At 38.5% G+C, this 25,359-nt stretch overlaps 1 protein-coding gene across 6 annotated transcripts in view; it reads left to right on the forward strand.

The window, feature by feature from the left end:
• MAP7D2 (MAP7 domain containing 2) overlaps positions 1-25,359 on the forward strand; it is a 75,625-nt gene that overhangs the window by 45,308 nt on the left and 4,958 nt on the right. The window contains exons 1-12 of one of the 6 annotated variants that reach the window (XM_032189697.1): positions 4,184-4,432; positions 4,628-4,742; positions 5,631-5,729; positions 7,455-7,565; positions 11,769-11,917; positions 12,979-13,106; positions 20,778-21,010; positions 21,396-21,522; positions 22,802-23,006; positions 23,133-23,237; positions 24,493-24,546; positions 25,199-25,277. In XM_032189697.1, the coding sequence (XP_032045588.1) occupies positions 4,643-4,742; positions 5,631-5,729; positions 7,455-7,565; positions 11,769-11,917; positions 12,979-13,106; positions 20,778-21,010; positions 21,396-21,522; positions 22,802-23,006; positions 23,133-23,237; positions 24,493-24,546; positions 25,199-25,277 (1,390 nt within the window). In that variant the 5' untranslated portion in view covers positions 4,184-4,432; positions 4,628-4,642. Of the gene's footprint in view, positions 1-4,183; positions 4,433-4,627; positions 4,743-5,630; positions 5,730-7,454; positions 7,566-11,768; positions 11,918-12,978; positions 13,107-20,777; positions 21,011-21,395; positions 21,523-22,801; positions 23,007-23,132; positions 23,238-24,492; positions 24,547-25,198; positions 25,278-25,359 lie in introns of those variants that run through there. The other 5 variants (XM_032189649.1, XM_032189660.1, XM_032189671.1 and 2 more) reach the window with 5 other exon arrangements.

Here is a 25,359-nt window from a genome sequence, read left to right on the forward strand (position 1 = left end):
AATCAAATATTGTTAAGAAGGGAACTGATAACATGTTGGACCGATCCTACCAATATACTAATGTTTAAATGAACAGCTACTAGTAAAGAGCTAGACAGCATCAAATCTAGGCCAGCATGCCAACTTAAACAGATCAATGTTAAAAGGAAAAGAACATCCTACAGCACCGGGAAGATTTTTTTTTAGTTAGATGTTTGTTTTGGCGTATGTCCAGTGCTTGTTACATTTGAAAAAAAGTATGCACTTAAACACAAGGTGGAAAAACCAAGGTGGATGGTATAGTGACAATTACTTACTTTTCTAATTATAATATATGTAATTAATAAACACCTTTCAAACATCTGGTAGCAGCTCATATAACAAGTGGAATTCAGTTGCACAAGTAACACAGAAATTTTGCTGCAAGCTGGTTGAGATTGCTATGCAAGCAGTCTCTTGATTGCTCTGCAGTGGGCATGAGGAGAATTTAGTCCTCTGTGTAATAATGAGCATCCTCTCTGCTGCTGTGTGCTCCCCCTCTGCCATTATTGCTGCTCCAGCTCCACACGTACGTACAGTAACGCAGAGCCTTCATTTGTCCCGTCCTTTTATTCTCTGATGCACACGCCCTTTTTCTGTGTAAGTCTTCTCTTTATACACACCCATAATTTTAAATTGCTGGGGGTAGAAATGAGTTATATTCAGAAGGGGTAGTTAAAAAATGATTTTTTAAAATCTATTTCCTTTCTTTAAGTAGAAAACAATAGCTTTTTTGTTGTTATGTGGAGGAGCCTCTCTAATAGAAGATGAGGCCAACTGATAAGATCAGGAGACAGCTACTTACATACTGCACTGATGAATACAGAAAAGAAAGGGAAGAGTTTTTCCTCTCTAATCTTACATTTGGGTCTTTTAGATGTTTTATTGCAGGTTTAAGGGAGATTGGTTTAGAATTGTTTGCACAAAATGAGTCATAATACTTGTAAAATTATTTTTTCTTTGTTTTCGCATCTGCGTCATGTTTTACATAAGTAAAAGGAAAGTACTTCAGTCAAATTATTTGTATTCACAGTTCAGGTTTTTTTGTTTTGTGTTTTAATTCAGGCAGCCCAAATGTTTATTCTGTTGTTTAGTCTGAGAAAAACACGCATGAATAACTATATGGGCTTTGGAAAGCAACATGTTTGTTTAGTTACCAGCAGTAGATGGCTCTCTTTTTATGCTTTTACTCATTCTTAAGTTAACCCACGTGTGAAGCTTGTACATTACATGTTTTTTAGTGGAAGTTAACTATATACCCAGTGCAGAGATTTTTCTCAATCTATAGCAATTAGAATTCCCAAACAAGGGTCAGACAGTTGGGTATGTCATTAAGAAGGTACCGTGTCTATAACATAGGAGGGGTTTTCCACAGTGTTTGCTGATGAAGAAACGCTTTGTCTTGCTGTTTAGTTTTTGTCGCAAAAAGATTATTAATGTATGAGCTGTTTATGCTATGCTTCTATGCATCTCGGTTGTTCTCTTTGTCTTTTTGGCTTTGTTTGGCTTCTTAATTTTAGCATTCAGCCTTGTGCTAACTTAATGCTTTTTAATAACAGACCTTTCTTTGTGCAGAAGGCCTTCATATTGTTCTTTATCTAAGATATATCTGCAGGGTTTCATGTGGCTTAATCATTATGTTCTGCAGCACTTTAATGAAAGGCTCTTTGCAAATGAGAATAAATGATGGCTTCTCCACGTTGAGTAATTGAAGATTTCAACCTCAGGATGTGTGTGGTTTGAGCTTTCATATACGTATGAAATGAAAAATCATTTATTTTCTTTATATTATTTCATCATATACATTGTTTGATTCTTAGAACAATGCCCTCATGGTAGGTAGTGTAAGTGTATTCGGTGGTTTCCAAGCTGGAACATAGTGCTGGGCTTTGCTCCGAGCAGCATTTAAAAAGGTCATGAATCACCCAGATAATTGAAGCTTGTCTGCTTTCACACCATCTCTTTTATTAATGTGCAATGATATTAATTAGATATGGAAAGAAAGAAGATTCTGTAGAATTGTATGCTTTAATAGGAAAGGAGTGGGAGGGTTGTTTTATTTTGTTGCTAGAAAGGTATTTTGGGGTAAGAGCCATAGTAGAAAAAAAGGTAATGAAAAAAAGTGAATTGCAGAGAACAGGTACTGAAATAACAGGTTTGAAAAGAGTACAGAAAAGGGCCTGAAATAGAATGAAATTAATGTTGAAGGGTGTGTAGTTAAAAGTGGAAAATATGAAGTTGAAATAGTGAGCCAGCACACATTTTAAATGTGAAAATTGAATCATTAAGTGGCAAGGAAGGAAAGATTGTGCTACAGGGCAGTGACTTTGGTTTTCTAAGACTGGAAGATTACTTTCTTTACGTGTCCAAACTATGGACAAGAAGTGATAGAGCATTCAAACCCATGCGTGTTTTCTTCTTTTTACTATGCTATTATAGAAAGGTCTGTGCTTGAGCTTTGTGATGCTTCGTGCATGTTCTCTTAAGGGGGTTTAAAAAAAAAAAAGGGAGGGAGGGAGGAAGGACAATGATTTGCATTCCTGCTTGCCTGAACACTGATGCCACTGACTAGATAGGAGGAAAGAAAAAAAGGGGGTGTAAAGGAGGAAGCAGCTGCTTTCCTTCTACCTGATACACCATAAGCTAAAGATACGGAAGGAAGGTAAAAAAGTGAGTTCAGAACAGGGGACCAAAAGATTGTCTTCCTGGAGATGGCACCAGAAATGGTAAAAGCAGGGTGGGTCAACTGGCCAAAAGGTAACAGAGAGCTGAGCGCCTCTTTTCATTCCTTGTCTGGAGGAATCTGTGATGGAATTTATGGTGTAAGTGATAGGTGAGAAAATTAAGAGAACTTGGGGACGAAAAGGTAGCGGTTGGCTGTTGGAATCAGTGGGTAGTGGGGTTGGCTGAGGTGGGAAATCCTGGTCAGAAATAAAATACTGGAAGTCGTGGTGGTGGAAGAGATTCCTCAAACACGTGGAAGAGACAAAGGCTGTTGCAGATACACGCCCAACAGCTTTGGGGTATCAGCTGTTACTGAAAGTCAGTGACTACAGGTGATTGCAGGAAGGTAACAAAGTTTATGGATGGTGTACATAAAGGTTCCCAACACGCTAGTTACTGGAGGTGCCTGGTGTTGATGTCTGGTCTGTTGGAGAATACAGGGCTTTTGTACAGACTGAAGGAGATGTGCTTGAACAATGACTGAGATTTTGTGATTAAAATATGGCAGGGAAGGGTATAGGAGACCTAGACCGAAGTCACGAGTCAGTGAGAAGAAATAATCTGGCCAAGAGATGCAGAAAGGCTTTCAGTGCAGTTGGGCTGAGCTATCAAAAGATGCAGGAGGTGGCGCAGGGGATTGGTAGAAATGGAAGGGGCTGTGATGTAACCACAGAAACTGTGTTTCTGGGGTGAGAAGCCTGCAAGAGAGAGCTTGAAGTAAATAGAATGGGAGTTTTATACAGGATGGGAAGGACATGGCAAAGGTAGTAAGAGAACTACTATAGGACGAGAACTACTAATAGCATCAAAGGGTTAAAAATGATTGGGGCAGGAGCTGGAGGCACGAGTAAAGACTGTGTTCCTGAACCAGGAGAAAGAAGAGGTTGCCAGAAGTGAGCAAGAAGGTACCCGGAGGAGGAAGGAAGGAAGGTGGTAGGTGATGAAATGGTGGGTGGGTGGGTGGGGAAGACCCAGGTTTTATGGGCTTGAAAGGAGGAAGACAGCTGCAGAGAGAGTTGCCCCAAAAAGTCGTGGAGAATCTGGTAGGGGGAGGAGGTGGCAACAAAACTGAGTAGAGGTCCATGAGAGTTAGGAGGTGGTGGAGTTGAAACAAAACCATACCTAGCTGTTGGTTAAAGGTAGAGCAGGATTTGGAGAGGGAAGGAGACTTCTTGTTCTTTCCCATCTGAAAATCCTAACTCATCAAGCCTTGGAGAGGAATATGGAGGTTCATGAAAAAAGATAGCTCAGAACAGGGTGATCTGGGCATGTACTAAAAAAATACACGGGAGAAAAAAGAAGCAGCTTTTAAATGCCTGCAGCTAGACTGTAAAGAAGATAGTGGAAGAAAAGAGGGAGTGTTCCCCAAAATAAATAAATAAATTGGCCATCCTGCAAAGCAACCTACTTTGGGTTTGAAGGGATCATTTATCCGCGTGGCTAGGAGGAGCCACTGGCATTGCAGCAATTTAGCTGTACTCAGAAAGGGGATGGGAGAAATCCCGAGTTCTGCATAGACAAGAAGGAGTTAATGCTTGTCGAGCATTATTCTTATACAAATTAAGTCCAGGGCACAGCAGCAGCATCACCAGCAGGAGCAGATGCTAGGCAGTGATGCAACCTGTGTTATTTACTTAGGCCTCTGTAGTGACCTCAGTGGCTTGCAGACAAAGGATACACATATCTGGAGGTAGGTAGCATGCTGATACCTGCTTTATTTAGCCCTTTTTCTCCTGTTGGAAACAAGCTCCTGCAAACATCCTCCGTCGAGCATCAGAGGAACAGCTTATTTTTAGCATGGTTTCGGAACGGGAACTAAAAAAAAAAAAAAAGCCCTGAAAGAACTGATTTCAGTTTTTCTCTGTTTTTGTACAATTGTACCCAGGAACGTTTAGAAGCCATGATGCGGCGGTCCCTTGAACGCAGCCAGCAGCTGGAACAGAAGCAGAAGCGATGGTCGTGGGGAGGAGCACTGGCTGCAGGCTCAGGAGGGAGAGACGGTAAGGGAAACAGGCTGCCTGCATTGCAGATCCTGAAGTGCAAAATGCATGAGGTGCTGGAGATGGTAGGGAGGGTGCGTTTTATAGTTCGTGTGGTGCTGCAGGGGCTACTGCCTCAGGGCGTGAATAAATGCTTTGTAATTGCTCGCCAGGTTCCCTCTCTCTAACACTTGCTGGGGAAAAAAGGTCACTCCTAACTTTAGGAATGCAAATCTTTTTTAATAGAGTAATCAGAATCTGTTTTGAGGATGACAGATGCTAAAATCAAAATTAGTGCTCTTTCTCCCTTGTTTTCTTCCCACGCATACAGTTAGCAAATCTAATATTCACTAAAGGACTAAGTGCTGTCCAAGCCTTGCAAAAGACGATCTGTCATTGTTTGGTACTTCTAAAAACCTAACGGGAATTTCTAGATGACTATGCAGCATCTTCAGTTCAATTTTTTTTTCTCCCGCATACTTTTGCTGTCGCTCTTTTTGATTTGACTTCAGAAAAAATACTTTTTTTTCATGATCAGTCATGTACTGCTTTTATATTTTGAAAATATGCATATTTTCTGTTTTAAATCATAATTTATTTTAATTTGCCAGGTTTTAGTAAATTGTAGTTATAGGGAAACATATCCATGTTTGCGTGGCAATGACCTTTTTTTAAAACAGTGTGTAAGTATAATTAACTCTAAAATGGCAAACTGTTTCATGTCTTAATTTTCATGGAATGCCATCAAAAAAGCCAGGAAATTAAATATACATGATAATAAAAAGTCTTTCATACTCTGAGAAAGAATCCGATTTGTCTTTGTGATGCAGTTTATGCTTACTTCCACCTCCCCCAACTTATTCAGTAATTTCTTTCACCTCTTTTTGCTCTGATTTTTCTGCTGTGTAGGTGAATCAGAAAATACCCCACCCCCTGTTCTAGGTTTAGCTGCCAACACCCTTCCTCCAGACCCTGTGACCTCTACCGCTCCTGCTGATTCCTTCAATGGTATTTCAGAGAATCACAGTACCATCGTGTCTCGTTTATAACTGTTCTAATCACCGTAACCCATCCACTGATCTTGTCCTCCCTAACCACTGTTTTCTTATTATTTCAGTCTGATACTCTCCAGCATTACCCTTCGTGATGTGGACCAAGTGTCTTTTTTAATTTCCTTTTAATTTTCTCATGTGGAGCAGTGCATGCCTCACATTCCGACACAGTAGAGGCATTTCATGATTTTCGCACTAACTGTAGACTTCTACAGCCCAGATTCTCATCTCTGTTAATTCTGTGGGTCCTCTGTGTTTTTGTGTGTGTGTAAATGTAAATATGCATATATTACAGTTCAAATGTATGTGTGCAGGTGCTGTTTTGAAAAAAATCAGTAGGAGAAAACGTGTTACGGAGTCAGCATTTCGTCAGAGCAGTCCTCTTTTCAAATCTCAAGGGCCTTTTTCTGCAGTATTTTCAGAATGAGCACACTCATGGTATAAAGCACACATGGTATAAACAGCCATGCTATGTTTTCAGCCTCTTGAAGTAGGTTTTGGCCATGCTGCTATTTGTAACAAACTCCAATAGTTGACTTTGTGTTTAGGCAATCACTTTTTGTTTTCTTTTGTGCCTTTCAATTTTATCTATCTTAGTATTTTTAAGTATTCCCCATTAAAAGACAGCACTCCAAGATTAAGAACGAATTACGTATAGGACTTCTAATTTTGATTTAAAATGTGCATGACATTTTGAAAATGTAATGCAGCCAGTGCTTTAAGAGCTCTGTTCCTTCTCTCCCCCAGGAGGAGGAGCGAGGATTGACTATTCCTTCTGCAGAATGCAGCCTATTGATTGCTGTGCCCATGCTCTTGCAGAACTATTTCTGCACAAACATCTGAACTTTTGTACTAATTGTTGCTCATGCACAAAGATTTGGATGTGCAGCTGGTGTGTGCTACCTGCTTTACAAAGCGTTGTCTGCTTTGTAAATGTAGAGAATTGTAGTTTACTGTAATAAGTGGAGGCAAATCTTGCAGACCCCACTGAGGGGGTTTCTGGGGATGTTATAGGGAATGCAGTAATTGAGGTGCTGCAGATTGGGGCCACATATATGTCTTTAGTTGAAAGTTTTTTGTTTCTGAAAGAAATTATTTAAATTTAAAGGGCAAAGCATTTGTGCTTTGCTGTGCTTCTGAGCACCATGCAGTGATCATCATAGAGGAGTGCACTCTGGTAATAATATTTGTTGAACAGCATTTTCCAGTCATTCTGTTGAATAAATGGCAAGGTAGGAAATGGGATGTGCTCAAACAAGCTTTGTCAAGCAGTGAGAAGAAATAACAGGAAAAAAAAAAAAAAAAAAAAAACACTCGGGGTAGTACCAAAAAGCTCTCCCCCCCTCTCTTTAGGTAACTTTCTGCTTGTGCTGATACTGATTATCTTGTATCAGAATGGCTTCCCTCATTCAGACCTGATACATAACTATTTGCCTGTGGCACTGTAAAACACAGGCTGTTACGTACCTGAAACGTGAAATTCACAAGCAGAAAAGTTGCATCCCAAAGCATGTCTTAAAAGACGCTGGTCATTTGGCAGTCAGATGAAGCATACCTCATGCCTTAGTCATCCAGCGCTGTGATCAGTGGCAAGGGCCATGAGTACAAATGCAAGGTTAATTTGGGGAGTTTATCAACGCTGTGATAAGAATACAAATATCTTCAATGCGTCTCTCTGCAGCATGTGACAAACTTTCAGCTTCTACAATGAACCTGCCAAAGCAAATGGAATCGCCAATCAGTAAGCGCCTCTCCTCTTCCACAGCGGCAATAACACATTCCCCCGACAGAGGCAAGTGAAAATGCTGGTCTCCTGCCAGCATAAACTCTCCTTCTGCTTAAAAGCAATTCTTTCTGTCCATATATCTATGCAGCTCTCTTATGTCTATGATTCAAAAGCCATTAAACGCTTGGGGGGCTGTAAGTTAACTATTGATATGGAATACGATAAAACAGTTCAATAGCCTGTCCCAAGACTATGCTACCTTGCTGGAGATCCTAGGCCAGGGACAAATGCTGTGGTCTTGGCTTTTTTTGGTGTTCTTTTTTTGTTTACAGATTCTTTTTTCAACTTTTGATACTGTAGCAAACGAGATTGTACATGCTGTGACTGCAGCGATTTCCCATAACTCTACAGCTTGTAATCTTTTAGCCAAGTAATGAAAAACAAAGCAAAGCAAACAAAGCTGGACAATAGATACTATTGGCAGAAGTACCTACGATGAGTCACTTGGGAGACCTCAGCCTGGTGACCAGAGTTTCAGAGCCCTTTAATTTGGTTTGAAGCCCTGATCCATGAGACACTCAGCAAAAGATGATCATCTTGCAGGATTAGTGGTTGCTGAACACTGACTAGGGGACTGAAGGATTTATCCCTCTGAACTGTTTGGATTTTTTCTGTTTTGTTTTGTGTCTTTTTTTTTTTCCTCTTCCCACCTTTTCTCTGGCCTTTTTTTAATTCAGAAACAAAATGCTGACTGAAATAAGAGACAGTAAAGGCTCATTTCTAGAATGAAAAGAGAAAATAAATTTGCTTTCGTTTCTGAATTGCTTAGTGAAAACTCATCAATAGCTTTGAGATTATTGTGATATGTGGCTTTACATATGCATGCAATAAGAACATCTATAAATATCGTTCTTATATAGTTGGTGCTTATATTTAGAGGGTAGAAGGGAATGCAGGCATATTGTATAAGTAAGATTTATATAATGCAGTGAGACTGCAAATTTTAAATGCATTCCAGTATGGTTGGCACACTAGAGCGTAGCTGCGCTGTTACACCAACTATTTCACCTTTCTACTGGGGAAGAAAGCAAGTGTTTCTCATGCTGAGTCACGAAAGCCACCATTTTGTGGAATGGAACACTGCTCTGTGTGAGAACAAAATGCTACATAGCCTTAACCTTACTGTATTTATTGTACAGGTTGAAAAATAATTTAAAGTGGTGGAGAAACAAGAATCCCCTTTTCAGAGGGAATGAGAATTACCTTTAAATACGTAAAATCTCAAACACTTCAAGACTTTCATTTCATTTAATCATTTCATTGTTTTGTTTCTGTTACTTTAACATAGTTTTTGTTTTGTTGCATTTTAAATTTTATTTTATTTGCTCCCATCCTTCAGCTCACCGCATGCATCTTAGTCCAATGGAAAACTTTATTGTTTCTCGGCTGCTGACTCCCACACAGTCGTCTTTAGCCAGAAGCAGAAGTACATTAGTGCTTTCTGAGCAGTACAATAATCCAGGTAAAAATGTGAATTTTTGAAACCATTAAGGTGTGTTTTGGGTTGCATTTGAGTAGTTGTCTAAAGAAAGTGGAGTACTATGAACCAAATGACAATTTTGTATGGTAGCACAAAATAGACTATTAACTAAGCTGTTCTTGTTAGTAGTGTTGTCATCTTTTACATCCAACTAGTATGCAGAACAAAGTTCCCAGTGTACCATTTGAGTCTTTACTATTTTTATCAGGATTACAGCTCTTTGCTGTTAAATCACTTTTTGTCTTTAACTCCGTGTGTATGTCTATTATTTTTGTATGTATGTATATACATACAAATACACATAGTAAATTATATTTGCTTAAAGGAAAAAACGTAGACACATTGATTTGGAAGGTGTAAGTTCTAGAAAATATTCCTCTTTAAGAAACTAGAAGTTGAGGAAGATAATTACTGTTCCTGTTTGTAAATGGCGGTCTTAATAAAATCCTTATTTTGCAAACATGAAAAATTAATGTTTCTGGTCCTGCTAATACTTAGGCACAGGCCTGACTTTGAGTAATTCCTAGTTAAAAAGTTATGCCTGCTGTCATAGTGTTCACAGAAACAAGGAAAAAGGTTTAATAGCTTTTCCCACACTTTTATTCAAAAGCAGAAAAGCAACCAAAAAAAAACAACTGTCTGCCAAAGGAAACTTTTTAAGGATGAAACTGGTTAGACAGTAGATAGATTACCATTTTCATGTTCTATATTTTCATTTGTTGTAATTGCAGTAGGCTCAGGTCCTACATCTGTGATTTTTTTAATACAAAACATTTTAAAAATTAATTACAAAGTAATTGTACTTTCCTTTGTGCGTTACTTCTTGTTGTAGTGCATAAGGATGTTGGTTTTTGAATGACCTGGAAATTACTTCCCTCAGTTTTAAATTAAAGGTAGCACCTGCTAGGAGCAGAAATGTTGTCATACGGTACTTTGCCCATGAGAAAATTCCCAGTTTACTTACTATTCAGGGAGCAACTACTGCCAAGACTGAAGAAAAAAAAAAAAAGCCCACTCAAAACTAGATCAGAATAGTCTGCTGGAAACTTTCAGGTGAATTGCTTGGACCATCTATTGCTTGGATGTTTTCTATGCTGTTTGATATTGAAGAAATCAATAGGGACTTTCTTTGTCCTTCTCCAGTCATTTTGTTTGTAAACTCTCAGCCTTATCTCCCTCGTCATCACAGAGTTTTTAAAGTAGCATGCTGGCATGTCTGACAAGGATGCAATTTGGCCTGCAGATCGCCTTTTCCCTGAGCTGAAATTAGAACGCTGATTCTGGGAATAACTCTGAACCAGCGTCCTTTTGTCATTTCTTTGCAAGGCGATCGACCTGTAGCACAGATTGCAAAGAACATCGATACCCAGTGTCCATTGATGATTTTGACAGTAGTTGTCAGCAAAAAGGGTGAAGGAGGATCTCTTATTTGAGGCGTACTTCTCTCAACAGAAGTAACTTCCAGAACAGGGAATAGGGTCTTTATTTTTCATAGTGGATACCATGCCTCTGAGATCATGTTTGGGTCAAAATTACTCTGCTCCTGCATTTTCTATAAGTTTAGAAATGAGGGTTCTCACTTTTATGACTCTTTCTTTAAGGCAAAGCATTATTACCATAACTCAAGATATTCAGGCAAACAGTTTTTATTGGAAGATTATAATAATTCATTTTTTTTAATGGTTGAAGTAGGAATACCTTAAGCAGCAATCAAGTTTCTGAACATTTTTATTAACATCTAACAAAGTTTTTGTCCAGTTGTTGGAAAGTCAGTCAAGGAAAACACAGCCCTGTTAAACTTGAAAGCACGCAAAAAGGCATCAGAAGAGATGATATAGGAATGTCCTCGATGTTTGAAAAAAAAAAAAAAAAAGTGCTCTCCTTAAAATTTGTGTGTAATTAACATTTTTCCAAAGTCAATATCCTTCGTGACCTCAGTGGAATAAAGTAAGGCTGTAAACACTGTCACGTGGTTACATGTGACTGTTGATTGTTCTATATGTCTGTGAAAGCTTCATCTTAGAAAGCAATATGAATGAAAAAAAGAGTAAAATATCTCATTTTTTTTAAAACCCTGTTCATATTGCAGGTAAAAAGGAAACATCCAGAAAGAGTTGCCTTGTAAACTGCAGTGCATGTGTCCTATTCAAACCTTATATTTGCCACTAATGACAATAACTGAAATACCTACAGCAGCATTTATTTAGAATTTATTTAAATAATTTAAGTATTATTCTGAAGAGCAACTGAGGTGTTCGGGAGCCTTGGCCACGTTTAGGCTTTTTAAAAATACAAAAAAAAAACAAACAAAAAAAAAACTTTATTCTTTTATCCCCTTTCCTGTTTCACAGTATTTGTTCAAAAGCAACCCAGCTAGAATTATTTTATTACACTTTTTTATCATATTGACAGGAAGCCAGAGTTTTCAAAAGAGAAAAGAATCATAGTCACAGTACAGTGATTCAAAAAGTATATGAGAGTGGTATGTTATAGATATTTTTATTTTTTTTTAAAAAAGTCTTACAGAATGTTACTTTTAGTTGAGGCATTTTTAGCAAATACGGGGCTATGTTGAATGTGTTACATAATGTGATGTTTGTAAATGCTTTTTTAAAAACTTTAAAACAACCTTTGAATATTATAACATAGAAGTATGCTGTTTTCTCCTCTCCTTTGCCTCCTCTGTCTGTGCTCCCTTTTACTCTTGCTATTGTACTATAACTCTTTAGTATTCCATATCTGTCCTCGTGTAGCACCAGCTAGTCCTCTTAAATCTCCCTACAAGCCTTCCCCCACCCGAAGCACAGACAGAAAGAAGGCAACTTCGCCCTCCACTTCGGATGCCATGAAAGGGGCGGCTGCAGCTGAAGCTACTCAGGTGGGTTTAGAACGTTCTTGATTTCACTTCTGGGTAAACTGACGTGGCTTCTGCTTGTTGGCTTTTACTTTATGTTCATAAAAATAAAGTGATGCCCCTTTTTGTAAGAAAGTAAGTCTTGCATGTTTTCACATTGCTGTTTTCACATTCCTGCTTAGTTACATTTTAATGTTTTCCTCTTCCTGGGAGTCAATGTTAAACAATGGTATTTGGAACACCACCTTTATTTTCAGGGGAGTGAGATTTCTGGTGCTGAAGTGCATACATCTAGAATTGCCTTTAACTTCTGGGAATGGGGATGACAAACAGGATCTCTCTACCGCATATGACTGACTATAAGTCAGTCCAGTCTTGCTGGTTAATTAGCAAGCTTCACATATTTTGGTAACTTGCCAGAAGTATTGGCCATGCCTGTCTTTTATTCACATTGCTTTTGTAGACATTTCAGATGCTGTTTGCTTAAAAGTTGCATTATTGATCCACTCTAGTTTCCAGAAAACCAAAGGCAAATAAATCCTTCACCTTCACTCAGTTTACACAATATAAGACAAGTTCTAGAAAACTTACGCTAGGGCTGTAAATTTGTGTTTTATAAGATCCTGTGTCTTGGAATAGTTAATATCAAATGGGAAGGGGTTTTATGCTGTCTGAATTGGGTGCAAGTGAGGGGACCAGAGCTGGGAGCTGAAGTTTTGTGTAGTCTGACTTAGGTGCAAGTCACAGTGTTACATCCAGCACCACTTATGTGGTCATACTACTGACACCATGTCTAAGAGAACTTGCAGTCTGATTTTGGTTTAGACCCTCTACCCTCAGGAACTCCTGGAGATACAATGCTCTGATATGTTTTTTTGTATTTGCAACTTGAATACTATGTCCATGAAAGACATGATTATTTTTTCTGTATATGGGGAAAAAAATCACGTCAATTGTGAGTTGCTGTTTAAAAAACTTATGTATGTTACAAAGATCTGTTTATGCCATCTTTTTACTATATCTATCAAATACGTTCTTGAAATGTTGCTCATAATTATGGAAACTAAAATGAATGGTGTTTCTAGACTGAGAAAATAAAGAAAGAGAAGCGACCCTCCACACCCAGTTCTTCATCTGGTATGGGATCTCCTCTGAGAAGGTCTGATTCTCCCGCTGCCATGTCCAGGAGATCTGCGTCACCTGCAACACCTAAGTATGCCTCTCTGGTCTAATACACTTTGAGTTTCTTTTTACCTATAAAAAAGACAGATTCCTGAGGAACTTCCTTTGTAGTATTGTATATAATCCAGTTAATTTTATCCATATATATTGCTATGTAGAGAGAAGTAGATGAGCAGATACAATATATGTAAAATTGTGTTAGTGGTCACTGGAGATATTCTGCCTTTTCGCAGTCATTTCAAATTATCCTTGTCCAATTCATAGTTCCTGTGAAATTTTACTAAACGTTTGTTTTTAAGAATGCTTTTTGTTTTATATGATTTTGAGCAAATGCATAGAGCACAATTACTAACTAGAAATTTCAGCATTTAAAATGTTTCCTATTGCTGGCATTACCATCTGGATCCATCAATATACTTAACTGTGTGTCATCTAAACCATCAGTTTTAATCTTTGTTTACTTACATACCTCTTTCCCCCACCCTGCACCATGCAGAGCTGTAGGCCTGTGGCATGTGTGGCCTTACTGCCAACTGAGTTGCTTTTCTTAGTTTGCTTTTTGCACACTCTCAAAACTGTAGTCTGTGCATACAGCTCACAACTCCCAGGTCTTACCAAATGTCTCTTCAGCTTTCTTTGAACAAGATATTAAGTCTGGCTCAAATGCAGAAATTGTCTCTAAGGCCTAACCGTCAGCAGTAGTTGTCTGTTTTTTTTCTGTTCTAGACCCTGTTCATGGGTCCTGTGTTGGAAATGATCTCCTTTGGTCTGGTTAGAAATATTTTTTCTATCTGAACCTGGCTATGTTCTGGACCACTCTTGGTGATCTTTCTGACAAATTTCTTCTGCTTCAAGAGCTAGCTAGCATTCCTTCTCTGCTTCATCTTGGTGTGCACAGTCATTTAATGGAGGAAAGATTTTGTGTGTGCATCTGGTGTTAAACAAAATGCAGGAAATCATCAGACTATGGACGTTCTTTCTGTTTCAGATATCCCCTTGCATGCAATGTGAAATTACAATTCTTGGTTCATATTATGGGCCACAAATGCTCAAACTTTCAATATTATATCTAGAATATCATCACATTCTGAACTATATAATTTTGTAAAGAATGTAATGGTAGGAAATGTTAATGGTGAATGGCTTTTTCAGTAAAATTTTGAGCAGATCATGCTACGGTTGGCACTCAAAAATGTACAGAGGAAAGGTCACACTAAAAATGTATATTATTCTAGAGGTTGCTGATATTTTCTCTTCAGAATGCATTTTTCAGTTTGGTTAACCAGTATAAAAGACATACCAAGAAACATGTATAGTTAAAATGATTTGCAGAAAATGGGTTGCTGAGTGTGAAGCGTGTCGTGACGGGCAGATACTGAAAAGGCTGGTACAGCTCGTTCTAGAGACATGGAGGTGGGGAAGAGGTTTTGTGAAACAGGTGCTTCGTTCTCCATGAAAAGAATATATCCAGTCTTAATTTGTAGAACTAGCTTCCATAAAAAGTTAGGCAAAGATTTAAGGTGTTTTATTTTTTTTCCTCAGATATGCAAATTATGAGAACTTTTTAATAGGAAAATATTTTTTTTCCTATAATGAATATAGACTCCGCTGTTTAAAGGAAGAAGCAGGTGCCATATGGAGGAATTAAGATGCCTTCTAGTGGGTTTCTCTGTGATTGTAAGCCCCAGATAGTTACCCTTTTTTTTTTTTTTTTCTCTTTCTCTCTTCTTCAAGAGAATCTGATTTTGATCACTGCTACCAATGTATTACAGAGAGTTTAATCTCAGCATGGCCCAGTTTGAACACCCTTCTTGACCTTACGAGAGATGCAGCAAATAGAGTTTAAATCTATGTTTGTTACTGATTGCAGAAAGACAGTTGTGCTTCAGTGCTCTTGAACTGTCCCTTCAGAAATTAAAAAACAAAACAAAGTATCCCATTCAGCATATTGTAGTATTATATAAAGATATGCAGTTCTTCATGCAACTCAAGTGCCAGATGATCTGGCTAGTCAGCGGATTTAAGCATAGGAAGCTTCTTTTAGATTGTATAATGTTAGCTTTTCCTTTAAAGCTAACTGTGGAGCTTAAGAATAATTTTAATGTAAGTATGTAGACAAATACTCATTCTTCTTGAAAACTTTTACAAGTTTAATCTTTTTCCATCCAGCACACCACATGGCCAAAAGCTACGTGTGGAAGAAACAAGAATATGTTTTCAACAGCATTAGTAGTTAGTGATCCTGTATAGCACCTTAACTTTGAAAGTTATTGAGTAAAGAATCAAGAACGGCCAGTGATTTAGGTGATAATTAGATGTAGGCATTTTTCTTCTCAAAAACATGTGACTTGACATTCCAGTTTACTTGGTATTGTGCTAGTTGTTAGCTCTTTACAGTTGTCATCTTGGTTCGGGAGTGGTTGTTGCCTGTCTTCTCTTCTTGATATCTTGTTTCATTATTTATTAATTAAACAGCTTTCTTTGTCGTGGTAGAGTAACTGAAATAGGCTCAAACGAGACAGTAAAACTGTAACTTGAACAGAGAGAGTGATTGGCAGAATGGATTTGCAGTAATTGCATAAATAAAATAAAAATGTTTGTGAAGGTGCAAAAAAAGATGAAATCAAAAAATAATACACAAGAAAAAATGAGTAAACAAGTACAGACATAAAAAGAGGAAAGAAAGAAAAAGGTATATGGTGAAGAATAATTACAAGCAAGGAAGGACTTCAAAGGATGGAGAAATTTGACAAATTTATCTTTAAATAAATTTGAGAAACTTATCTTTAATAAAGATATTAAGAGGCGCCACACAAGAAAGAAACACAAAACTATTGCTTTGAATCCAATGTAGATCAGCTGACAAAGATGACAGTTAATGCATTAGAGAGCTAGGAAAATAGATAAATGATCTTTAATTTTTACAATTGCTATTGAATACACAATTGTGTAAAATGCTTCTATTCTTCAGATCTATTCACAAGTTCAATAATACCAGGATTTTAGAGTGTTTTTTTCCCCCGGGTTGTTTCATCTTCAAAGATCTATACATTAATCAGTTTATTCTTGCAGCGTCCCTCAGAGAATTGGTAAGTGTCCCATCTTACAGATTGGCAAAGCAATAATGCTTGTGTCCTTCGCATGTCTTTGGGTAAATAGTCCCTTCAAAATCAATGGGACTTGACTGAATCGAGGAAGTAGGTTTTAGTTTTAAGTGCCTTCAGATAAGCCATAGCAAATAAAAATGGAAAGCTCTGACAGGCCCCTACATTAGATCACTATGCCAAACCATTATCTCATGTGAGAAGGAGAAAAAAGGGGAGGGGGAAGGGAAACAGGAATGCAACCCTGCTAGTCATTCTTGTTAGTTTCCAGCTCTGTTTGTACCACTACCCTTTGCTGAGAGTTTCACTAACTGAACCTGTAACTTGGTGATTCTTTCAGGTAAGTGACATCCCATTGCAGCCACTGGGACATCGCTGTGACTAAAGAAATACATCTGTGCAATCAAATTACGGAAAAGTGATTAAATATGAATGTATGGTAGTACAAAAATGCCCAGACTTCTAAAAGTTTTTAAAATGGCCCATTAGCAAGATATTTGTTTTGTGGTGAATTCCTTATAGAAGTAGCTTCTATGACCCCGCTAACCTAGATCTAAATTTATTTAATACCTACTATGTTTGTATCAATCTTTGGTTTGCATTGCAAAGATGAAAACAATTGTTAAAACGTTGGATTGAGATTATTCGGAGTTCTTTTTTCGGCAGCTAGCCTAAAGGATGGGCCAGCTGAAGGTTTTGAAAACTGGTAATAATGCAGCTATCAAACAGCAATATTTAATAGACCTATGCTGAGTTCATGCTCTTTTAAGGAACCTAAGAGAAATAAATCTGTCTGTGGCTAGAAAAGATCAAAATTAAGAGTAAAAAGGAAATACTTTTGAGAAAGCATTGCAAATGATAGAGCAAAAATGTCAGAACCCAGGAACAGTGTTTGATCAGAGTAATCTAAGAAGAAAAGTTTGAGAACATGAAAGTCCTTGGTATGGTTCCAGCAGAGCTTTTGTTGAGTTAATAGGGAGATAGGAGAGGAAAAAAAAAAAAAAAAAAGGCAGCACTGGCATTGATCTCTGCTGATCTCTGATTTAGATATCCTCCTTAACTACCGTAACCGATGACCTGCCATGTACCTGGCTTTTAAAGAAAGCATGCTGTTCTTTCTCATGCCTCTTATGGACAAAATTGGTTTTGACCTCTGACTCATGTGCTACGTGTACTTTGTTTTCTGTGCTTAGCCAGAATAAGGTCAGAACTCCTCTGCTGGGCTTACTTGTTCATGGGACATTATTCTGCATTACGGGCTGCTACTACTTCTCTTTAACTGAAATAAGGGCCCCTGTAACATAAGCACCAGTGGGTTCTCAGGCCCGGTAGAGATTCTTGCAGTGCACATAGGGGTCATGGTGCAAATGGCTTCCCCTGCGTCAACATGAGGGCAAGAGGAGAAGGGTAAGGCTTCATGGAGGCAGGAAGATGCTTCTTGTGCTTTTGCATTCACCTGTAAAATCTTGTGGCTTAGATAAGCTAACTTCTACACAACTGATGTGTTACCACTTCTTGGATTTTCAGGAGTCTATTTAATTAATTAATCTTCACCTGGTATGCTTCCTGTGCTCCCACAGTCTTACCAGCATTTCATTCCATTCCCTTCCTTTTCTCCCAAGGCAAAAAAAAGTGAACGTTTTTTAAACCTGGGCAGACCCCAGCGCAAGCATTGATCTGTTTGTCTTAATGATCCTGTTCTCTGTCTTCACAATCAGTTTGTCCCTTTCTGGTGGAGGAAAAAAAAAAAAAGAGTGGCATCAATCTAAATACTAGTAGTAGGAAAGCTTTACACGTTAACAGTTCTGCCTGTGCTTAGAAATGTTAAAAATGCTAACTTGACAGTGTTTAAATACAAGGGGGAAAAACTATATTTAATAATTTATTCTGGCATCAAATAAATGATCTTAAGCTTCTGGAAAAAAAAAAGATTTTTTGTTCCTGATGGGCTTTCTCAGCTTTTCACTCCTCACAGTATGCTCTTATTGTCCTTACAGTAATCTGGCTTTTATATGCTTCTCCCTTTTAGTTTCTTTTAAAACAAGTGAAGCCATAGGTGTTCTTTTGGCCAAACAGTTATATGGAAAAATCTTGTAGGTCTTAAAGTTCAAGATGTTTTACTTCATACATTTAGGGCACGTTTCTAGTCCAACAGGTAAGTTGTACAGTCAGTTTGCACTAATTCCTATGCAGTCCAAGATACGTAGCTGTCATGAGTAGACTCCTTCCTACCAGCCTCTTTAATTTGATTGTCACGTCTTTATTAGAGAACAATTACTTATTTCTGTGCTAATACTGAAAATGACTCAGCCTTAGTTATGACTGTTTTGCTGCTCCTGTCAAAACAAGTTAAATAGAAAGCCTTGCAGGAAATACGTGGCAAAGTCAAATGTAAGACAGCAAGATGGGGCTGTGCTTTGAAACAGTGTCTGATTGGCAAGAAGCATCCTCTGTGCTCTGGAGAAACATAAAGGTTGTTTGCTTTCTACTTACACATTATATTTTTATGAAATAAAATGGTGTAATGGTGAGGCGCTTCTTTGAGACTGTTCGTAAGTAGGTAGGGACTTTGACATCTCTTTGGGAATTGCATTTGTATCATGAAGAGAAAACTAAAGGCAATGGTAAAAACAGACTAGACTAACACCAACCAATGTTAATCACCTTTTTCCATTGCTCTTTATTGCAAGGGATGGAAACGCTGACTTGCCTCTCTGCATCTTCCAATGCCTGTTTTTGTCCAGCAGCAGCAGGAGCGGGCTGCACTGCAGGGCAAGCGATCCAGGAGCTGTGGGTGGCAGCAGGGCAGGGAGGGTCAGGGAGCTCACTCACAGGGCCCCATCCCACAGCACCCAAAAAAGGTGACCGGGGCATGTCAGGTGTTGGTGACCAGTCAGCTAAGAGTCCAGTGACGGACAGCAAAGGCCTTAATAATTATTCAGGTCTAAGGACAAACCAGGACATCAGGATCATCAGGGTAGGAGGCTGGGCGCAGTTGTGCAGCTTAGCTCACGGGAGGAGCAAGGTCAAGGAGCTGAGCTTACAGGGAGTTCCTGGGCCCGAGGGCAGAGGGTACCTGAGCTGAACTTCAAATTTAGTTGGGTGCTACTGTTCCGCTAGCCCAAGGGCTTTTGCAGTCTGCAGTGGCTCTTCATGGGAACGAGTGTACAGGCAGTACTCTACAGTCTTTCCCCCATAAACTGGGCAACTTTAAGTGAGCTCCCTGTGTTCTGGTGGCTCAGCCTTTTTCAAGTGCAACATAATATGGTGGAAAAGAACCATTTCTTTTCCTGAACTCACAAATTGAGGGGGAGTTGAAAGACTTGTAATTTTTATCATCTGCTCTGTAATGCAAATCCTGTTCCAGTTGTAATAGTCTCTGGCCACACAATACTATAGTTAAGTTTATACAAAGCTTTGCACTCTGGTCCATTAATTTTAAGGCATTGCCCGTGCTCTTCATGCCTGTGGTCTGCCAGAATGAGTATATAGTACAGAAAATAGGCTGTACTATATGAAACTGTGTACTGTGCAGATTAAAAAAAGTGATAGGGGATAATGTGTTTATATCGTAATTGTATATATCCATAAGGAAGGTTAAAACTGCTTGTGTAATGCTTGCTTTAATATAGGATTGCTTCCTCTAATGGGGCTTGCATAAATCATTTTTTAAGATTGGAATCTCATTACTTCCATAACACTTAGCCACACAGCCCGGCTTTTCTGAATGTTAGAAGTGTTTAGTGCTAGTTACTGCTGTTAGATAAATAATGAACGATTCTTTTGTGTAGTTTTGTTTCCTCGTAATTTCTTCTCTTATTTACTGAAAACATGTGTCCTTGCCCTTTCATTTTCCTGGAATTGACTTCAGGGTTATCAGGTAATCTAAGGCATGCAGCAGCCAAATGAGCTATCCATTGGCAGCACTGCTGCTGTGCCATCCCATCTCCACAAGTGTGGCCATCTAGCAGGTTACACGGTCTGGGCTTTGAGCCTTGAGTCCTGCTTTTTGGTGCTGAAGAAAGCACCAGCTGAAATAGTGGAACGGGCTGTGGAATGGTTTGGTCAGTTCTGTCTCTCTTGCACTGCCTGGCTTTACCTTGGTATATAATAATATTTGGTGCTATTTAAAAAAGCATTTTAAAGATACTACTTAGTGAAAGGTGGTGTTTGAGAAGGCTGTATTCTGAGGAAAGCAGCACGTTGCGGCTCATCATCATTGCTGCAGACAGAAAGTAGTCATAGCTTCATTTTAGATGTTGAGGTAGGCTCTTGAATACAGTAGTGTTGACAAAATGATTATGGAATTATGAAAATAATTGTTTTTAGGTAGTCTGTGGTTGCTTTCCTACAACTCAGACAGTATTACTGGTCTTACTAAAGGAGTCTGTAGTCATTTGCACTTGCTTGCCAATTCCCTGCATTTCAGGTTCTGATTGCTTGCATCCAGGTAATTTCTATGCAGCATTGTGCAAAACAGCTGATACTCCTATGTAACCAGAGCCAAGAAGAAGGAAGAATGATCTGTGTAAAGATGGAACTTGATTTGAAGTTGCACGATTTGTGGACAGTTTTTGATTTTTGTCTTTCCTCATCAGGACAGTTGCAAAGACTTATCCTCAGTCTCCTAAAAATGCCAAACAATATCCAGCTTCTCCTGTGAAGCATCGTGCCACTTCTAATCTCAACCAGGAAACTCCTAAAAAGAAAGCAGATAAAGAGAAAGAAAATGCCAGTCATCAAAAATCCCCAGGAGCACGCCCCGATGAGGCAGGCCAGGTGGCTTCTGAAAAGCACGTGCCTTCTGCAGCGAAGACTGAAAGCAGTGAAGGTGAGTTTTACTGCAAGAACACATTGCAAGGTATTGCGGGTCCATGGGGCGGGCGTTCAAGCAGTGAAGAACTGTTCTTGTGAAGGTATTTGGCTATGGGTTTATGAATAAGTGTAAAAGTACGTGCTGGAACCAGTAATGTATAGTTTTCACCAGGGTTGCCCCTGTATGAAAAATGTCTGTTAACACGAATGTGAAAATGTTGCAATACAGGGATGCCCTTACCTGTCTCATATTCTATCTTCAGAAAACGCTGATGTGTGCTTTGAAAAGCAAAGGTGGCATAACAGTGTGAACCTGGCCCATTTTAGCTGCTGTGCCAGTGAGGAAGCACTGGGCACTCTCTCAGTTCCCTTTTTGATTTCCACCCTTGGTCTTCTTCCAGGGAAGATCACAGCAGGAACAACTGATGCAGAAGAAGCTGCAAAAATTCTAGCTGAAAAAAGACGACAGGCCCGACTGCAAAAAGAACAAGAAGAAAGGGAGAGACAGGAAAGAGAAGAACGGGAAAGGTATCACTGCTGATCTGTGAAAATTTATTAGCTAATAATTTGACTTGTATCACTGAAGGTGCTTGAAACTGTGGTGTTTTTAGAGTCAAGGCAGAAGCTTACATTTAAGTGTTAATTTATTTAAATTTCGATCCATAATTCATTAGTGTCTTTATGCAGTCTTTATGACTAGTGAAGTTAGAAAATAGCAATTTTGCCCCTTCAAGAAGCATGAAGAAACTCACTCATCCAAATACTTCAGGTGTGTCCACACTGCAGTGTGCAGTACCTTGTAAAAACATCTGAGGCAGTTTTTAAATGAGCTAGTTCATGTAGAAGAAATCACCATGTGGTAACAGTTTATGCCTTAAACTGCAAGGCTTATATTCAAAAAAATTACCTGAAGTTCATCTCCCTGCCCAGTACACTTGAGGGCTTTAAGAGTGTGGGCACAATGAACATTGTTGTGGCTAAACAGTGGATTTCTGGCTCTGTTCCTGGAGCAAGTTTTTGGGTTGTTCTCCATACTGGACGCTCTTTGCATATGTCAACTAATCATGCCTTCCTTCCCTAATACTAAATCTCTAACTCTCTCTACATGTCTAAATGCAACTGTGCCTGTTCTTATTGAGAATGTTTGGGGAAAAAAATCACTAGTGTCTGCCAGTTTGGCCCAGCGGAAATACTTCCCATATCCCCAATATGCAGGGATAAGATTGTTCAGTTCTTAAAACAGCTCTTGATTGTGATGGTGAAGGAACATGCTGTCCTTGAGTGGGCCAGTGAACAACACAGGTGGAATATTTAGACCCACTCTTTTGAGCATATCACTGTTCAGTGGATTTTGTTTGCTGCTACTGATCCAATGTGTTTAGCTAAAATGAAGGACAGAAATACATGCTTGTGTATAGATACCAGTGTTCTGGGAGCTAAGTGAAGTACTGGGGAAGAAGGATGTCTTTTATTATTGAAGCTTACAGAACATTATTTCTTTATATTCCATTGGAAACTAGAATGGAAATGATTTGTTTTTTCTTTGATCAAACCTGTTTTTTTTTTTTTTTTAAGGGGAAATATAATTTCTATGAGACATTATATTTAATATATTTATTATATTTAAGGTTGGAATAAACCTTTGATATTCTGGGCACGTGCTCAACCTCTTTCTTGTATTCTTGGTATTTTTCAAGAAGATGTCCACCAATGCAGAGACAGCTAATGATGACTGTACGCCATACATACCACAAGATTCATGCTAAACAAGATGAAACCTTTTAAATGTACTCATGTATATTTGCAGGCTTGAAAGAGAAGAACAGAAAAGAAAGGCAGAAGAAGAAAGACTTCGTCTCGAGGAGGAGGCTCGTAAGAAAGAGGAGGAGAGAAGACGTGAAGAAGAAGCAGCTAGAAAAAAGGCAGAAGAGGAAGCCAAGAGAAGAGCTGAGGAAGAACAAATGCTGAAAGAAAAGCAAGAAAAAGAGCTCCAGGCCAAAATTGAGAAACAGGTATAATCTCAAACACAGATATGTATACATATATTTATATATACATAGAAATAAAATATTTTACACTATCCACTAATCATCCTGAAATAAATAGTGGACCTATCGTGTTTTGCACATTTTGATTAGAGGGAAGAAGCGGAAATCAAAGCCCGTGAGGCAGCTGAACAGCTTCGTCTTGAAAGGGAGCAAATCATGCAGCAAATTGAGCAAGAAAGACTGGAGCGGAAGAAGGTAGGTATTTGTGTCTCATTTAAGATGCTTATTTCAGGTCTTGTTTAAATATATAACCTGGGAAGTATCCAGTAGAATCCAGAAATAACACTGGGGGGGGGAGGGATTACAGATTAGTGTTTATGCTTAATTTAGTATTCTCTTCTTACAGGTTAGGGGAATGTCTGCATCAGCATATGTAACAAAGTGGAGCTGCCTAAGGCAATTTAGAAGAAATGACTTTCCTCTAAGTAGTGAACAAACACAGAATTAGCCTCAACCCACAAAATTAAATGCCTGAGACAAACAGGGAATGGCATGCCAAGGCAAATGTTGATTGCCACCCAGCCCAGGACATCACAGACTATTGAGGAACATGAGTGACTTTGTTTTAAAACTTACTCAACAAAAGCTCTGTGTTCTTAATCGAGAAAGCTAATAGGATAAACAGGTTTCTTCCCACCTGCCTTGTCTCTGGTTACATTATGCAGAGGCAGCAGGGCTGTCTTCCGCAACTGTTTTTGCACAAGCAAGGCTGGAACTGCATAGCTTAGCTTTACCTACAGCTCTGTGGCAAGAGACAACAGCTGCAGAGCTGCTGAGCCTCTTTCTGATTATAGAAGGCCTTCTTTCCATATATGTTATTCCAATATGTTATTTTTAACAGTTTACCACTGAGCTGGAGGCATGTTGCAGTTGCAGATTAGAATACCAAAGCAAAATGTCTTTACATCTGAAATAATTTCCTTTCACAGTAGTGTCAAGAAACAAGGCTTGCTGGGAGTTGTTGTTGTGTGGGTTTTCATTATTTTTAATGAAAAGAGAAGAAAAAGAGGTTTTAGGGTAGCTACTTGCACATTCCTAGCAAGAATAACTTCAGATGTTTCATTTTACTCCATTCCAAAAACCCTAACTATTTTTAAAGCAACTATTTGGAAATAGGAAAAGCAACTAGATTAAAATAATAGCTGTTGTTTTAAAATAAATCTCTTTGTCCAAAGCTGAGCATAACTCAAAACTACGAACACCTTGTATTTAAAATATGTCTGCCTATAAATTCCATCTAGTGAGAAAGTCCTGTTTTGTGAGCTCTGGTATGTGAAAGCCAGCTACCAGCTGCTTTCTATCTTTTATTTACTTATTTATCCTCCCTTTTTCAGAAGAGGCAGGGATGAAGTCGTGAAACGACACAACTTTTTATCTTCTTTTCTTCCTTTGTCTCTTGTGTTAAATATTCTGCCTGCCTTCTCATACACCATTTTATTTTGATTTCTAGAGAATAGATGAAATAATGAAGAGAACAAGGAGGAGTGAAACACCAGAAATAAAGGTATGAAATTATTTTTTCAGGATTTGTTTTGGTTTATAACTCATGTGAAAATTAAACCCTAGCATTGTTCTATGATACTAAGTATACTTAGATATGCCCTACACCCAAATTTTAGTTGCATTTTAGAATTGAGAATGACTTACTGTTGTGCCACTGCAACAGAGACACAGCTTTATGCAAGTGTTGTACCTCCTAGTGAGGTGGGAAGAACCCATCCCTTGGAGGTAGTACTGAATGCTGGAGCTGTAGTGTTTGCTGATGTGTTGTATCTTCTGCTTTGTATCAGCCAGTGAATTAGTTATTAAGCTCTCCATGTTAAGCCTATCAGGAACATAGTTTTTGAGAACAAGGCAGGTGTGTGCAGCTAGAAAGTTATGAACAGTTAAGTTTTCACTTAAAATGTAAACTTTCTACTAAGAAAATAATTTGTTCAGTTACTTTCAGAGAATGTTTGAAGTTTGTTTTTTTTTTTTTTTTTTTTTTTTTTTAAAAAAAGCCCAATATTAAAAGAAAAAAAAAACTTCTCTAATACTGTTGATGAACTTTGACCACCCCCTGGTCCTGGGGGTACTCCCAGAGGTTTGGAACACAATCAGTTCCATGAAGATTACACTACGTTGTCTAATACAGTTGATTTGTTACTTGATTACAGAAGGAAGAGCCAAAACTGGAGATACCATCAACTTTGAATGTGGAAAAGCAACCAAAAGTCCTTGTTCTCAACCAGCCAGGTGAGGCTTGCTGTATTTTTCTGACCTCTTTTAATAACTGTTTCTTTTCAGAGTTTTTCTCAGACATAACGCTGTGTATTAC

The sequence above is a fragment of the Aythya fuligula genome, chromosome 1 (assembly GCF_009819795.1).
Source record: "Aythya fuligula isolate bAytFul2 chromosome 1, bAytFul2.pri, whole genome shotgun sequence".
Taxonomy (NCBI): domain Eukaryota; kingdom Metazoa; phylum Chordata; class Aves; order Anseriformes; family Anatidae; genus Aythya; species Aythya fuligula.